A 17,290-nucleotide genomic window follows, 5' to 3' on the forward strand; every position below is an offset into this window, starting at 1 on the left:
CATCTTGCATCTCAACCGCATTTGCATAGAATGCACATTTTGGGTCGACTAACATATCTCCGATCTGGCCATCGAATTAGACGGAATTCGAGGTGGCCCTGCCCCAATTTCCCCTCTGAGATTTCAATTACCCACTCGCATTATGCAAACAAATACATTCGGGCGATAAGGTTAAGCCGAAGAAATTATGAAAATATTTCCCAGAAAATACCGCAGACAAAACAAATTGCCGCGTAATCTCTGGGTCTCTCTCTTCAAGAAGAAAAAGAAAACAACTCCAGGTTGACAATAAATCGGAATCATTTGGTTACTTGTCCTTCTTTATCGGCAAGTGCCGCCAAGTGGAATCAATCAAGCGGAGCACCATTTCCTTGGAGACTGGCTCTGCTTACCCTTGTATTTTATTCGTTTTATTCCGATTCCGAAGCGTGACAATATTTTGGCCACAATTCAAACGAACTGATCTCGAGGGTCTTCGGTGGGCAATTAATCATGTCGAGCTGGCCGATAAGTTCTGCTCGGTCGAGTGCAGTGAATGTTTCGGATCTCCGGAGCTATGTATTTATAACAGGTAGTGCACCGAGATCTACCCTTCCACTTTGATCTTTGTGTGAGGTTCGAGATGAAACAGTGGCTCCAATAAATCCAAGGGGTATCGCTGGCGGAAAATCAATAACCCCGCAGGGGAACCCGCCTCCAATTTGAATATTTATGGTGAATTATTCGGATCTCGACATAAAGCGTTAAAATTGATACATTACAGGCTTTCAGGGCGAGAATTTAAGGGAGAACCTGACCAAGAAGGGAATGAACACAGCGTTTAGCGATGAATATATTTAAGGGAAGTAATTGGTTTAACAGGCATTGATATTTTAGGTCCTCCCTGAACAAAACAGTCATTCTTTTGCGTCTTATTTTGGCCAAGTTACAGAAAAAATATATGTTTTTGGTGGCCAAAATACGGTAAAGATCAGCTCTAATTGTCGGTTTTTTGATCAAAACCCTTGGAAATAATGGTCGTATCTTGGAATGTCATACCTCGTTGAATTCGTTACAAAATTTCCAATCGAATGGTATACTCAGCTCAAAAATTTTAGTTTGGCCCAATTTTGGCAAAAAATCAAGTGTTACCCCTTATCAAAAATGTGAAAATCGGTCAAAAAATAAATTTTACCAAAACGACCTGGAATTGATTGTATAGGCTCTCAGCTGCTCAAAACAATCATTCTTTTGGCTGTGCGTCTTATTTTGGAAAAGTTACAACAAAAAGCTCTCAAGAGATCCTCAAAAAATATAATTATTAAGCGAAGTTATTAAGCAAATTTAATAAAACGTTTTTATAGATTAATATCATTTTGTTTGTTTATGAAAGGGAAAATAATTTCAATATTTGTTGAGCTTTTCATATATATATTTAAGTATTGTATTATATAGGTATATTCTAAGGAGTGGCTTTAGTTTAAAATCTAAAAAGATTATGTTAGTAATTTTACTTATTTTGGACCTGTACCACTTCTAGTTCAATGGTTGGTTTTAGTCTAAATTAGAGTAGTTTTCAATTGTTTCAAACGTTTGCTTAAATTAAGTCAAGCTCTTTTACCCCATTTGCATAATTCTAAATTAACAACCATAAACTGAATAAATATTGTGGACCCCCGACCATAATAATGAAGCTTATATCCCCAGAGCGTGCATATCTTCTCACTGAAGCGTTGCGTTCTAGGCCAAAAGCGTTATAAATTGGCTGGCATTTGTCAACCGGCGAACGGAGTCAAGTACGGACTTGCAAATGTGTCTTTGGCATATCTCACGGATGCCAAACGTAAGACAGGCAGCTCGGGAGCAAACAAAAGCGCCAAGACAAACAGATTCGAATGTATCTGCAAGTGTATCTGAGCTTGTATCTGAAGACGTCTGCGGCGGCATTAATGGCAAATTTGCACGAAGTCAATAGCGAAAACGGGGGGAACAGTCAATTATCAATAGCGCTGAATATGGGCGATGGTATCTGCGGGTGTGCGAGTGTGGGTGTGCGAGTGTGCGAGTGTACATACTCTTGTGTCTCACCTGGAGTGTTGATGTTTTTGCTTTTCCACCTGCGTGTGGTGTTGTTTTCTTTGCCTACTGCCACCGCGTACGCAAAAGTGTCTCGCTTTCTCTGTCCAACCGAATCACCTGTCTCCCTCGCTCGCTGTATCTTGTATCTTGTATCTCTCGCTCTCTGTCGACCGCCGATTGGCTGGCTTTTGAGTCTGCGCCGCTTTCCGGAGAGGCCACACCTCTAAAAAAAAAACCCCTCGAAAAACCACGTTTGCGTGATATTCCAGATACTTTGGCCCCCCATTTTCCCCCCGCGGAAAACATAAACTTGTGGCTCCCTAATGGCCAGAAAAAAAAAGGAAATAAAAACCCGGGGGATGAGTCAAAATGAAAATGGCTTTTATGTGTGGCGTGCGTTGGGGTAATTTTATGATTCAGGGAATTGCACAGGCAGACCTCCCCTTTTCCACCTGGAATATGTAGATACAGATACCTTTTAATTGTCGCTTTATTGATTTCCCTCAAAAGAAAGCACATAAGCTGACTTAATTTATGCTTTAATTCTATTTAATTATGTTTTTTACCATCTAAAACTGCGTGGGGTCTACGAAGGATTCGCGTGTTATTTGGACAGTTTTGAGTTTGGCCAGAAACTATCTAAAATGTGTCAAACTTAATGAACGGTGTGGTAAAGCGGTTTTTATAGGGGAGGCTTTTTTTGGGGATTATGTTTGTTCTTTGATTTATTACTCTTCTAAAAGCTAAAAGCTGTTTACTTCTGCTGATTTAAAGTTTAGCTGTATTTAAAGTAGAGAACAGAGAACTTAACGTGAAAGTCCTGATAAATTTAAACGTTTTAAATAACAATTCAAATATATATAAAGTCTTTCTCGGCTTTCAAAAATATATCCCCCAAAAAATGTACAAAATAAATATTACAAAAACCTTTTGTTTATACATATTAAAATATAATGTATTTTATAAAAATATAGTTATTCATTTACTCCTCCTAAATTCCTTACAAAATCTATTGTTAAGAAATTCTTCACTAACTTTTTTTAAAATTTATTGAGCAGCCCGATTGTTTTTCGATTTGACTTTGATTTGTACCCTTATTTTCTATGTATTTTCTTAATTTGTTTTTAAGTTTTTACCCATAACCAGCTCTACTGCAGCTCAAATCTAAAATGGCGAATCCCAGACGGTTCATTCAATTGAAATCGATCGCGACTCTTATACGCGTACACCTCCAATAAGATCAGCTGGCTGGTAGGCGAGTATAAGAGTTCGGGATCACCTGGGTGAATTCGGAGAGCTGGCGAAAGAGAGCGATCCGGGTGAGCAGAACACCTGGTGAGCAGAGTATCTGTCGGATACCGAAAGGTGAGTGTGCGAGAGAGCGGGCAGTGGAGGGTTAAGCGGCGGGGGTTAAGCGGCAGCTAGCTGACTGGCTTTCTGACTTCGAGGCTCGTCTGCGCGAAGCCCGCGCTCGTCCAATCAGTACGAACTCGGTTCCCGCCAGCGCAGTAACAACTTCGCCGACGAGCGCGTGAAACACCTTCAACTTCCTCTGAAGCAAAACAAAATAATTGAAAAATCACAACCCAAGTGCCTTAACCATAATCTGTAGAATATTGCAACGAATTTACTGCCCATTAAGTATCCATATATCGACAGGAACAAAAGATACAAAATACAAAATACGAAATACAAAGCAAAAACCGAAGCTCAACGAATGCGGAAGTGAGCGAAAGCCGGCGGCTTTTTTAATAATTTTTGCAATTAACGCAAAGGATAAAAAATAAGTGTGCAAACAAAGGGAAACAAAGAGTGAGAGAAAGTGATCGAGTGCCTTCATTTGCATATCCTTGCAAATTGAAATTGAATTAAATTAATAACAAAAAAGTAATTGAATAATAAGAAAACGTGCCGCAATGTCTGTTGTTCGCAGTGCCATGTCAAGCAGAAGTATTCAATAATAATAATCCCGAAACCCGAATTCTGAAATCGGAAATCTGAAATCTGAATTCGAAAATTGATTAATCATTTTGTGCCTTGAACTGATCGTGACTCGTGAGTCAGAGCAGCGCCATTTAATTGTCCGCAAATAAGAGTACGGAGCCCAGTCGCAAATTGCCGGGCTAAATATTGGTAGAATATCGGTAGAATCGGTGGAATCGCTGCAACCCCCTCCCCCGCCAGCCATCTCCCCTGGCCCTCACTCGAGTTGAGCTTCATGCGAAAAACGCCGCTTAAATGCATACGGATATCATAATTGGTGATCAATTTGCCGCCAACAACAACTACTGGGTGATGCAGGTGAGTTCTGTTCCTAAAAACAAATAATCATGAACCTAGTGAATAAATGTATAAATTATCTTTTACATTTTCTAAACGTACTTCTTGGCAATTACAAATTACCTAAGTACTGCATTCACATAAGTCAGAAAGGTACAATTTACAATCTTGAAAATGGTTGTTAGCAAGAATCCCTCAAAAATTAATTGAAATCACTAGAAAACTTTAATGTAAACTGTAGAAAAAGATGTGACAATCATGAACCACACAATAATAAATAAATAGGATTAGATAGTATATATAAAAGAACAAAATTATGTTGCATACAAGTAATAAAGGTTATTGTATAAAAGAAAGAATCTCTGGTGAGTTTTTAAATTCAAGTCAATCGAGAACAAGAACGATTGCTAAATGATGTGCTTAACAAAACACTTTACAGTATTACTTTACGAAAAAAGGATGAATAAATAAATAAACCTTACTTTTAAAAATGCCAAATGTTAGTCAATTAAATTGTAATCAATTGTTCCTTGTCAAACCGAATTTAAACAAAATCATCGTAAACCATTACGACCCATAATTATAACAAAATGCGATAATTAAGCCGCTTTTATTGCAAATTAATTTTAGCCAAATTTGACAAACAATAAGCCAGGGCACAACAAATACGAAAGCCAACAAATCACACAAAAAACACCTCAAGCCCAACAACTTCCGCTTATCAAAATGCAAATCTTGAACAGACCAGATTTTGGTCGATTTTTGAGTACGGGTATAAATAAAACGCACGCGGCAATCGCAAATTACAATAAAGCCGAAAACAAATTAGCTCGATTATCGATTGAGATGAGGAGTTGGAGCTGCGGAGTGTGTGTGTGTGTGTTTTCGAGTGTGTTTTCGCAGAGATTAACACCTTGGATTTCCTCAGGTGTTCCTTATGTTCCTTTTTGTTTGCCAAAAGCGACAATCGATTTGTAAATCTTGTTATCACCTGCAGGAACTCTCAGCTCTTTAAGCCGTTTTCAAACACACTCGGTCGGTTGGCTCCTTTGAACTTGTCCACACTTTTCACGCGTTCCTCGGGGAAACTGTTCCAAGCCGATCCAATCCAATACGATCCTCACTCCTCCTTCCAATATCCATGTTTGCAGCCTGTTTTTCTCCAGTTTGTTTGCCTCAATTGTTTGACTCGCGCTTACTTGCGAAGCTCTGGGTAAATATTAGCCCACAACACTTTGCCAATGTGCCAAGTGTCCCCTCGCCGGACTCGAACCCAAACCAGCTGACTGGCGAATGGGTTTCATCAGGGCTTCTATATGGGAATACTATAGAGCTATATATATAGCTATAGCCTGATCATCGACTGGGTGGCATTGATGGATAATGTTGGCCACATGGGAATATAAATACGGGGTGACAGGCTGCGTATGAGTAATATTATATTCTAGGGAAATAACACTGTTTATCCTGTTTATTATTACCCCGCTGAATGTCAACAAATGTTTTAGGGTAGTGGAAATGATCAAAGAGAAGGAGTGTTCTTGAATAGTTTTCAGGCCAGAAATTTTCAGCCACATAAATACCGAGAATTTAAAAAAAGGGTATTTATATTATTAGACACCTATCAAAATGATATATTTACTAACTTGACAATTAAACTTGTAAGCATAATGTTTATGTCTTTTTGATTGTTTTACCTATGCAATTATCAAATTATAAACTAAGAAAACAACTAAATCATATAAACTTTTGTATAATATAATTCTATCTAAATGGTTGCTAAACAGACTTGCCAAATAACAGATTTTATAAACCTTTTGAGATGTTCTCCGTATATTTTCCCACTTTTATCACACCAACTTAACTTTTTACACCCAGAAGCCTACTCGTCTTACGCCCATTGATAAGTTCATCGGAAGTCCAGCCTTACTCAACAAAGCTTCGGGTTAAGTGCCTCTAGCTGGCACTCTCCAGAACACTTCCTTTCACCCAAAGATAAGGATGGAACTCCACATATCGTAGGGCGATGGAGAAACCCGAGGCATTGGCGATTCCGGGGAAAAAGAGTCGTAAAAGAGCTGGGTGTTCGACAAGTGTTGTTGCTTGTTCCGCCTGTCACCATCAATGGCTGCACTAATTAGGCATGTGTTGTCAAATATTTACAGACAGTCGCAAAAGTACAAAGCGCTGTTGGCCCCCCCTCTGCCCCCTGGAATCCCGCCCCCTCAAGATAGTGACGAGTTTCGGATGGCAGGAGGGGAAAGGGGGGCGGTCTTCTTCCGTTTTCCACTGATTTAGCAGATATGGCGAGATATAGCAAGGTACTTCCCACGATTCACGGCGATTATGACGAAAAACTTTCGTATTTTATGGCCAAGAACGAAATTAGTTTACGATCGCTTACAGGGAATTAGCGAGTACAACTGGGGGTATCAGTATTCGGAATCAGAATCGGATACATTCAGTGAATAATGGAACTAATCAAGCACGTAGCTCTGATTAATGGCCCTGAACCATTGTGCTTCAATCGTAAATAATTAAATATAGATAGAAATCAGATAACTCATGTGGTTTGGTGGAACTAAAAAAGGGGGGACTACTACTGTCAGCACGCGGCCAAGAAATATGCAAATTACTTTAGTGGTCTAAACGAAACTTGCAGTCGCTCCAGTGATTTGTCAATAAAATAAATTTTCTAATGTACGAAAATAAAACGTATACGAGTTTATGGCCTAACTGAATCAAAGGAAAATATTTGCATTTGCGAATCGAAGTCGTACAAAAGGCGGCCGACTTCAAAGAATCGGAATCGGTGCTGAAATTTAACAAGAATTACTACGCCGTCTGCTCATCTGAGCCATAAAAAATCGTGGCAAATTAGATAGAAAACGGCGAAATAATGGCACGATAAGATAATGATGTCCCTAGTAGACTTTCCATTTCGAAATGAGTTCAAGATTGGAGCGAACCCCCAACAAAACACCGATTGCCAATTACACACCGCCCAGACAATGGCAGTTAAATAATAACTGGAGTAAGCCATGAAAACAGTTGGCCAAAATCTCATTAAGGCCCAGTGGGAGATCGCCCATCGATCGCTCGATCGATCGATTCCTATGCAAATCCCGTCAGTAATTTCGGTTTCCACCATCACAATGCCAAGTTTTTGGTTTCTAGTCGTTGCCTTATTTTGCTTTTGCCAATTCATGCAAATGAAAACGAAAACTGGCACACAAAACTAGCGCCAAAAATGGCACAAAAAATTTGGTAAAAAAATATCATTTATTTGCAGCCAGTTTTGATTGATTCGCCGCCTCACCAAGTTGGAGGTCAATCGGGCCACGAGAATCAATCACTCACAATCCACTGAATGCACACAGAACTTCGCGGAATTGTTGTGGTCTTAGAAACAGTCAGGGATAGATTATAAAATTGCAACTACAAAAAGAATTTGGAAGCTGGGTTTCCCTATTTAAGAATTAAATTTAACTATAGTTCTCAGTTAAATGAAACAAACCTAACATTTGCATTAAACTAATCAACTCAAATTCAAAACCTTAGAGAACTATGCCACATTTTTTTGTTAATTTTTCTCTATAAGAATCCGTCAATTTGTTTTTATTTTATGATATTTTTATAACATTTTTATAGAATCTTTGAAAAGTCGTAAATCAAGCAATATAAAATCGCAGAATTCATAAAATCATTCCTCATTTTGAATCAGAGCTAAAAGAACCGATGTCTGAAACAGTAAAACCGACTATCCATCAATCTTGAATTGATATTTTTAAAAAGCTTTTCAATAGAATCCGCACAATATATTTATCCCAATTTACCCCTTTTCTGCTCTTCTTTTTTAACCCAATTTTATGGCACGTGAGTGAACATTTGTTGTCGAAGGCAAACCCTTTTGGCCAACATTTCTTCGAGTCTGCAAAATGTATCACCTCAAATTTTTGATAGATTGCCGGGCCTAAAGCCAGGAAGACAACATGTTTGAGTTCGGCGAATTGTCGCGGAAACTAGTTTGTCCAAAAATATATAAAAAGGCTTTTATGCTCGCAGAGGTGCTAAAACCCCTACAACATTGAAGCGCAATTCGTTTCGAGTTTGATGGGATCAAAAGCTCAGCGGATGACAGCGAATGGAGGGGAATAAATTTTATTTAAAGCTCTGATGCCGCATTAAGATCAATTATTTGATTATGAAACAAAATCTGCGTGAAATCTTCAAATAGTTTGACCCAAGCCGATGTCAAATGCCGTCGCTGTAAATTTCAATTTCAGTGCCGAAATCGTTTCAGCAACAAGGTGAGAAAACAAAAAAAAAAACACATTTGATCGGGGTGCGATGATAAAGCCATCATCGGATGGTCTCGATCTCGATCGGTCGTAAAGTCGCAACAAAGGTTCAAACAAGCCAGCCCGACTCGAAATCGAATTGCAAATTTAAATTGAAATCGAAATCGCAGCACATTTCGTAAGGTACTATTATATATAATCCGTGGACCGATCTGCGATATCCGCAGCTGAACATGCGCCAAAAATCACTTCAATTCACATTATTTGCTTACTTAACTTTTATCACCCGGCCGAGATATCTATGATCGATCGATCGCTAATTGCCAGAGTACAGAAAGGTACGCGAAGTGGCTGTAAGTCGGAAAAAAAAGGCGCCAGGTACGAGTGTCCAGCATTGAGATCTCTCCTCTGCAATTGACCCACTAATTCGGCTTGTCAATAATCGCCTGCTGGCCATTGAACCTTGGCTGCCCTTCGAGTTTCCTGGAAAACACAAATTAATTGCCCGCAAATCCTGTGCTCGACCGATCACCATTTATTCAACAGTTTTCATTTCAAATTTCTTATTGATTCCATACAATCTACATGTTGCGCATGCCAGTTTTGTATGGGTTATGTTGGGAGCCCCTCGATATGGCTGAGCGGTTTTCCAGCTCTGATCGGAAATTGGTTTTGTAGGCCCAGGGTTTCAGGGCACTTCCTGTGTTCACAGCACTTTATTCATAGCTTCACTGGCCACCCCAATATATCTGAGTATTATGATTGCCCAGCGTGAAATTGTGAGAATATTTACCAAGCGGCGCGTCATCGACATCAATTAATGCTTTATTATGCATTTCTGTTTGTCCTTCGCGAAGGATAGCCTAGGATATTTAATATCCCGGTGATATGCAATAGCTGTGCGAATGGTTTTATGCAAATGAGTGTGCGGGGGTGGAAAATGCCGCAAATGCCATGGGTTAACTTTGTTAAGAAACTCTGGGGAAGTGTTAAAAATGTGGTGGAAAACTGTCCTTATGGGGATAATATTTTTGGGAAAACACCTTTTGGGAAATATAAACAGAAGATAAAAATTAGTGGTCTACTCCTTATTCTGAACAGAGAAAATCTTTTGACAACAATTAAAGAATATTTAGATTTAATAGATAATAATTTAGAACATAAATTAAAATGTTGCATTAAATAAACATTCATCAGCTAAAGTTATGCTCTTAACATCAATAAATAAAGACATTTAAAATGACTAAATCCCAGTAAAAATCGCTGAATCTTTAGACAACAGTATTTTCGCGTAAACAAATTCAAAGCCAGGTCCAATATAGACTTAATTAAATCCGCTTACAAACGCGATCGCTAGAACCCACTAAACCAAATCGCTTTCAAAAGCAAAATGGCGCGCTAGACGGGAACAGTAAATAGCGACAACAATAACCATATCAATATCAGTCAGTTTCGAGTGACTTGTCATTAGAATAAATAAACTTATATATAGGCAAAGGCAAATAAGAGCCGCATTTAAAGGCAGCCAATAATGAAAATAGATACACACACCAATCGATAGATTACAGTCAACAACAACAGTCAGCCAGGCAGATATGCGAAGTAAAATAAACTAAAAAATGAAAATAGTTAAGAGCCGGGGAAAAAAAACTGTCGCAAATTGCGGTCATTCGTCATGCGCACATGAGCAGAACGACGGCAGCAGCAGCAGCAACAACACGGCAGCAACATCGACGGCACGGCAGCAACACCAAAAACACGGCAGCAACTATATGGCAAAACGCTTGGCAAATGGCGTCGTGGCAGTGGAGGGGGTGGCCGGGTTTCGAGGGGGGTCCCACTGCCTAAGGGGGGTGGGGCCAGCGCGGTAAAGCCAGCGAGTGGGAGAGAGACAGCGAGCTACGAGCGATGGACTCCAGCAGCAACGTTTAGCAGCTTTTGTTTCTATTTTACCACTGTCTCAGCAAAAGAATAAAATGTAAAATATTGAATTGTTGTTTTTATTTTCGACTCTTCACGCATAAATATGAGAAGGCTTAAATGTTTAGCAAGCAAAGGTGTAGCAGGAATTTTTATAAAAGGGGTTAATCACTTAGTTATAACCTATAAGGCAGCAGTAATTGAAATGTTTTAAAGTTTTAAATACAAATATTTATATTTTTTAAGTCATCTAAATTGTTTGCCTACGCTTTATAAAAAGTTAATTAATTTAAAGAAAGAACAAAAATGTATTAATTCACTCCAACATTTAAGTAAGTTACATGATATGAAATGAAGTATTATATTTCATGATTTCATGAGTAAGATTATATAAATAGGTGTATATGTTAAAAAGAAACCCATTTAACCAAATACTATATTAAACAAAATATTTACCCCCCTTTCCACCACCTCTGCCAATACTCTCCCAACTTTAGCTGCCGTTTTTCTCTCGATGCGAGTTTTTTGCTTTGTTTCAAGCTATGAAATGTGTTTTGATTTGCTGCGCTTGCGAAGCTTTAGCTATTTCTCTGCCGACTTTTGGTTGGTGTTAAGCGACCAATGGGGGGGAGGGGGTGTTTGAAAGGGGGGTGAGTGGCACGGCATTCGTTGGGGGGTGGAAGGGGGCGGGGGCTGTCTCAACATGGCGACGTTGACTTTAGCTGCTTAATGGTGCTTAACAGCCGTCGAGCGGAGCGGACTGAAAACGCGAACAACTGAGCGACTGCGTGACACTGCGCATGTACCGCTCAACAAACGGGAAGTATGTACATATAATGGCTATATAATCGGTACCAGAATGTGTACATAGGAAGACAATTGCGCTGGAACCGTTAGAACGAGAACGGAAAATGTCGATTCGTGAGTCGCCATTTTGGTTAGGCGAAAAAATGGAAATCTAAGCTTAATTATAGGAAAAGTTAAGAAAATAAACTTCAATTCTTAATAGTTTTAAATTGTTCTAAAGCCAAGTGAAAGCGTAAAATTAATGAAAGTTGCTGGCGAATGATTACACTTAAATAAAATGGGAGTCATACAGCAATAAAATATGAGATGTTCTCAAATCAAGAATCCACATAAATTAGAGATTTTAAGTATTATAAACATTTTACAGAAAAATTAAATTAATTTATTTAAGCGATTGTTTTAAATGAAAAGTAAATATTAAGAAGTCTGGCTGTTTACGTTGTCCCTTTTTCGAATACATTCAGAAGTATATAAGCGAAATAAGTCCTTATCTTTTTTTGTATCCCCTTTTCACTTTAGTGCTTTTATGCAGATTTTACTTGCACATATTTCTGCTCCGAAATGTTTCAAAGACCTTAGCCCCATAACCATTCCCATATCAATTTCATTCAGCAATTTGTCGACCATTAGTGCCTCTCTACAAAAACTCCGACAAAAACTTCAATCCTAAACTCCAGCGGAGTGTCTTTTCCCACCTTTCCCTCCCAGACGAAAATATCGATCCATTGTTTGGTCTCCGACGACCGTTGTTATGATGGCTATTAACGCTATTATTATGAAAATTTTCAGCATCATTGATTTTTGTTACCGATTTTCTAATTTAACCAAATTATTGTTTATTCCCTCGTCGTCTGGTCGTTGATTTATTTCATTTTGCCTCTTGGACCTTTATCTATTTTTGGGAGTTTTGTTTCAACTCTTTGTATCACTCCGAGTCTCACCCACCTGTCCACCCCTTTTCCCCTTTGCCCAATAACTTCTGCCGGCCATGTCCATTTGGGATTCGAGTTTTCTGTTAACTGGTTGCGTAAATATCGCTTGGCCTCAATGAAATGCCCCACACACTCACACCCGATAAACAGACTCATAGATACGAAGACTTTTTCCTCAATGAAATGCCGAAAATTAGCATAATCTGCGCCTGCCTTTCTCGCTGGGCTTACACTGGTCTACACAATAATAATTTACTGGCTTTTCATTTTCAAATTTATTGGTTTGTATATTTAATATGTATCACAAACCTTCTAATATTATAGCGAGATTATAATGAGTTTTTCAATTTTATTTGAACGAACTTATTTAAATTATTTAGTTTAAAATAGACTTTAATGTTGCAAAAGTAATAATTTAAGTAAGAAGTATAAAAAACAAAGCTTTTAAAATCATTTCCTATTTTTGACAACCTTAAAATAGGTTTAGGTCAGTGCCTGATAGTATCAATATTAGTTGAAAATATCAATGAATTCTCAACAAACTTCGTTGATATCTCTGCCCAACTGAAAAGCAAAGCTATCTCGATGGGACTTCCCTGTAGTACAGTGTTCCCAGAAAGGCGGCACACGCAGAGGGAAAATAAAAGCGAAACCTGTTCGCGTTTTAAACGAAAATCTTGTCGGACATGATGTTCCCCGCGAGTAAAGTGAATACGAAAGATTGGATGCTGCGGTTATTTGTTTGTTGGTGTCAAAGCTGTCACATATTTTATGTCCAAGGGGTCACAGAGCCCCACACGCATCCAGGTTCCCCCCCTTCCCCTTAGTAGCCCCCTAAAAACCTAAGAAAACTAAAATAAAAAAAACAAAAAATCGACTGCACATGCATTTTAATTTCCCAGTTGTGGGTAATTGCTTGGCCTGTCCCCTTGGGCCATCATGCCGCATTTGTCTCAGGCGAGAGAGCTATGATTTCTTACCAGCCGATTCTGCGAGTCGTGATTGCATTTGGCAGTTGCCGGGGATTGGGGATTGGGGGGGATATACATACGTATAATGTCCAGGTCCAGACATATGTTAGCCTTATAATTTATGCCCCTGTATTCTGTACAATTTTTGTTTATTAATTGTGCAAGCCGATCGTCAAAATATTTGTGCCCCCGGCTATCCTTACTTTAGTTTATTTGTTTTTAAAACACCACACTCTCCGCATGTATCATTTCTCGCCCGCCAATTTATTTAATTACATAGAACGCGGATTGCCCAAGGTTGCCGATAATTTATATGTCACAGTTAAATTAAATGCATTTAACATGAGAATTAAGCAAATAAGCAGCAGACTCGAATAATTGGGAAGCGAATTTCTTGTTTTGTTTATATTCCTCCGTTGCTTAATTAAACTCATTTGGGTGGATCGTTAAAATAAATCAAATGGAAGGCGGTATGCTGTAAGGGGTAATAAGTGAAATTAGCTAAATGAGCCATAAACAAAGCTCACCGAGTACGGATTGTAAATTATAAATCTCTACCGAAAATGAAATTAAATTCCGGGAGATGAGAAGGGGAGATTGAAGGTTAATCAACATTAAGGTTGACTTAGTTATCTAAATAAAGACAATGGTAATTGTATTGACATTTTAAACTTGAGTGAATTCATTTTAAATATGTTTTAGAATAAGGGAAATAAGTAATGGTTCAATTAATAATTTGCAATTTAAATAATAAATTAAAGAACTATGCCTGGCAAGGTAAGTAAGCATTTAGTTCTGTAGCATTACAACTTTGTAAATTCACTCAAAATAAAAAACATCAATAACATTTTCCCACTCCTCAAAGCTTGTCATATTTCCACTCAATCGCAGTCAACTACTAAACGCTCTATCTCGCCTAATTAAATGTCGCAAAATAAATGCTTAATTGGACAGATAGACTGCTGAATGAGCAACTGATATAGCCGATTTTTCTGGATGGGGTAACCGATCCAAACAGAAGTCGAGAAATGTTAAAACCTGCGATGTCTGCTGGCATTTTAACTTGCCACACAATCTGCATATGCGACTGCCAAGTCGGCACAAAATGCGGCTGATATTTGAACGGCAGTCAGACGAAATAGATATGTGCCAAAAGATTTTGACAGGCCAACTATCAATTCATATCGTTAATGTGGCAAACTTCTCCCTGCTGCAAAGCTAATTGAAATGTCGATAAGGCAAACGTTTTGACAACTTGACAGCTGCCTAAAATCCAAATCGAAATATGTATGCGGCCGAAAAAGCCAGAAAGCCAAAAAGCCCAGCTGGAAATGTCACTTCGAAGAAGTTACTGCCTGGCCCACATTGCGTATACGCGGCGTTGACTCATTGTTTTCTAAGCACTCGCGTACGCCGCAATGTGACCCAGTTTTCCGGCACAATAAGAACCCGTGACTCATGGCAAACTCCAGTTTTGGATGTCCCAGCTGCCTTTGAGCTCCTTTGAAGCATTTGCGAAATTTATGCGCACAATATGCGAAATTTATTGTAATGACAATCGCTTAGTGCATAATTCGCTGCCCGCCCCCTTTTGCCAGTACTCTTATTTCTTTTTTTTTTTTGAGCAGGAAGCGGGCAATCATTGTGGCTTGTTTTGTTGCTTGTCGTTTGTCGTTCGGCTTTTGGGTTTTATTTTTTGGATGCAGCTGCTCCAATTGACGCCCACCTGCAAAAAAAGAGGAGAGGGACACCATCTGACGTCAAAGTGGGCTGAGATGTGCATAAATCAAAGTGAGAATTAAGTGTCCAAGGCAGTAACATTGCGAATAAAAATGTTTTCTCGTTTCTCTTTACGTACGTTTTAAAAGGAATAAAAATGTATAATCTCAAGCCTCCTGAATATTCATCAAATTTTAAAGGGAAAGTCTTATGTCATTGAATAAAAGTGCGCATACAGTACTCGTAATTGCATAATAACCATTTCCTTGTTTCCAAATAAAATGTAATAACTTTTTTAAGGAAATAATGTTTGTTAAAATACATTAAAAATACCTTTCAGTTATATATAACTTTAAGTAAGTTGTATTTTATTGTTGATTGCATTAAAATATTAATTTGTTTTCTTCTTCACCTTACAAAATTAGTTTCCCCTGCTTTTTGTTATCTCAATATTTGTTTACAAAAGCCAAAATCAACCTCCAGATCTGAAATCCTTCATTACGCAGGTGTCAGCCTCGGTTTTTCAGACTCAGCCTCTCATTTTCATTGAACAATGTGCATCATTAACGCAAAATGCCTGTGTTGCTGCTGCCTTTCTGGAACTGCCTTTTTGCAACTCGTTAACAAAAGCGCAAATATTTTAAGCTTAAATTTTGTTTTGTTTCCTTTTTCTTGGTTTTGTTATTTTTACAAATATTCCGGCGAGTCTTAATGAAGTGCGATTCAGATTCGCTGGCGGGTGTAGGAGATCGGCAAATGTGTATTGAGTTTATTTTTGTGGTCTCGCCAAATGAGGAAGTTAAAATGTTTTAGCAAGTGGAATACCTCTTGGAAACCCCCGCGAAATCCCCTCGCAAATCATTTGGGACTCACGTGCGAGACTGACTTTTGTGGGCTGGTCTTTTGACCATTTTTGGGCAAACTCTTTTTTTTCTGGGTCTTGCATTGATTAACGCATTTCTTTGGCTGCCCGGCATTGTGTTTTTGTTGTGGTTTCCATTGTCGTGGCTTCTGTTTTTCTGCTTTTCGAGTTTTCTGGTGGAGCTGCCGTTTTGGCAAGTGATTTATGCCGCCGTTGGGGAACTGCAACTGACACATTGCGGAGACACATTTGTAGCTAATAAGTTTAGTGGCATAATGAATGGCATTTGAAAAGGTCCATTGAATCGCCAATCGAGAATATATAGTATATATGGCTGGGGGATTGCAACATGCGGCAGCTTTTCAAATGAATCACGCCAATAAAATCTGGGTCAGCAGAATCAGAGGTTGGCATATTTGGTGGGAGATTGAGAAATGGGAAATTTAAGTGGTCTACAAAAATGTGGGTCACTTAACATGTATAAATTAAAGTCGATTGATTTGTTAAATCAAGAACATAGCTTCGTTATTAAAATTCCTCAAGACAACGCAGCTACTAAACCAATAAATTTGGATATTTTAGCATATTAATAATCAACGTTATTATAGAATTAAGTCCACAAAATTATCCAATCAAATGTTTATTTTACTTTTGCCTTTGATTACCGAGTGATTCTCTTTATTGCTCCTAATATAAAAAAGCAATAACTGAACCAATAAGCCAATAACGCCACTTTATTGTGCATTAATGTATAAAGGCTCATGTAATTTGATTTTATTTTTTATTAAATATATTTTATGGTTTTGAAATTATTATAGATTTGTTAGTGGCTTTGCTTTAATGCCAAAATGTTTTTTTAAATAATCTATCTCAACGTTTTTGTTTTATTTTTCTCTACAAAATAATGAATACTACAGAAATTGCAGGTAGTATTCTTAGCCCTTCTAGATTACTCGTAATTTTTCACCTTTGTTTCGTAGTAAGCACTTAAAAAGCGGAAAAAATACCCAATGTCCGGCATTGCGAGTTAATTTTTTTAAAGACGCGCACGCGTCGTCGACAGCACACGCCAATGCCAAAGGCAGCACACCTTCGCAAAAGGTGTTAAAATGCCGGCTCCAAAGGGCAGAATGCCCGCCAAAGGACAAGGGGTGCCAGGGGTTAAGGTGGTTAATAACCCGAACGCTAATGAAAGAGACACTGACGGCGAATGACGTCAAGAGGGTGTCAATACGGCAGACGAACTCTCCAGAGGGTTAAGGTCTCACCGGCGGATCCTTAAAACGATATGGGGGCGGGCTGAGCTAAATTTATGATGATGATCTACCATTTGACCGCAGCTGATGAATGAGCCGGACTTATTTGCAGCTGCCCCTATTAAAGATGACCAGCAACATTTGATTTTTTTAATGGACTTTTGAGAAATCGAAAATAGAGAGG

At 38.5% G+C, this 17,290-nt stretch overlaps 1 protein-coding gene and 1 long non-coding RNA gene across 2 annotated transcripts in view; one reads left to right on the forward strand and one right to left on the reverse strand.

The window, feature by feature from the left end:
• LOC123037406 overlaps window positions 1-17,290 on the reverse strand; it is a 115,228-nt gene that overhangs the window by 8,255 nt on the left and 89,683 nt on the right. The gene's annotated exons all lie outside the window — the stretch shown is intronic.
• The window catches only part of LOC108041122 (dendritic arbor reduction protein 1), a 30,876-nt gene continuing 17,146 nt past the window's right edge, over window positions 3,561-17,290 (forward strand). The window contains 1 exon segment of the mRNA XM_017118929.2: window positions 3,561-4,359. Within this exon segment, the coding sequence (XP_016974418.2) occupies window positions 4,297-4,359 (63 nt within the window). The 5' untranslated portion in view covers window positions 3,561-4,296.

Source organism: Drosophila rhopaloa, unplaced genomic scaffold, assembly GCF_018152115.1.
Source record: "Drosophila rhopaloa isolate 14029-0021.01 unplaced genomic scaffold, ASM1815211v1 contig_163, whole genome shotgun sequence".
NCBI classification, from domain to species: Eukaryota; Metazoa; Arthropoda; class Insecta; order Diptera; family Drosophilidae; genus Drosophila; species Drosophila rhopaloa.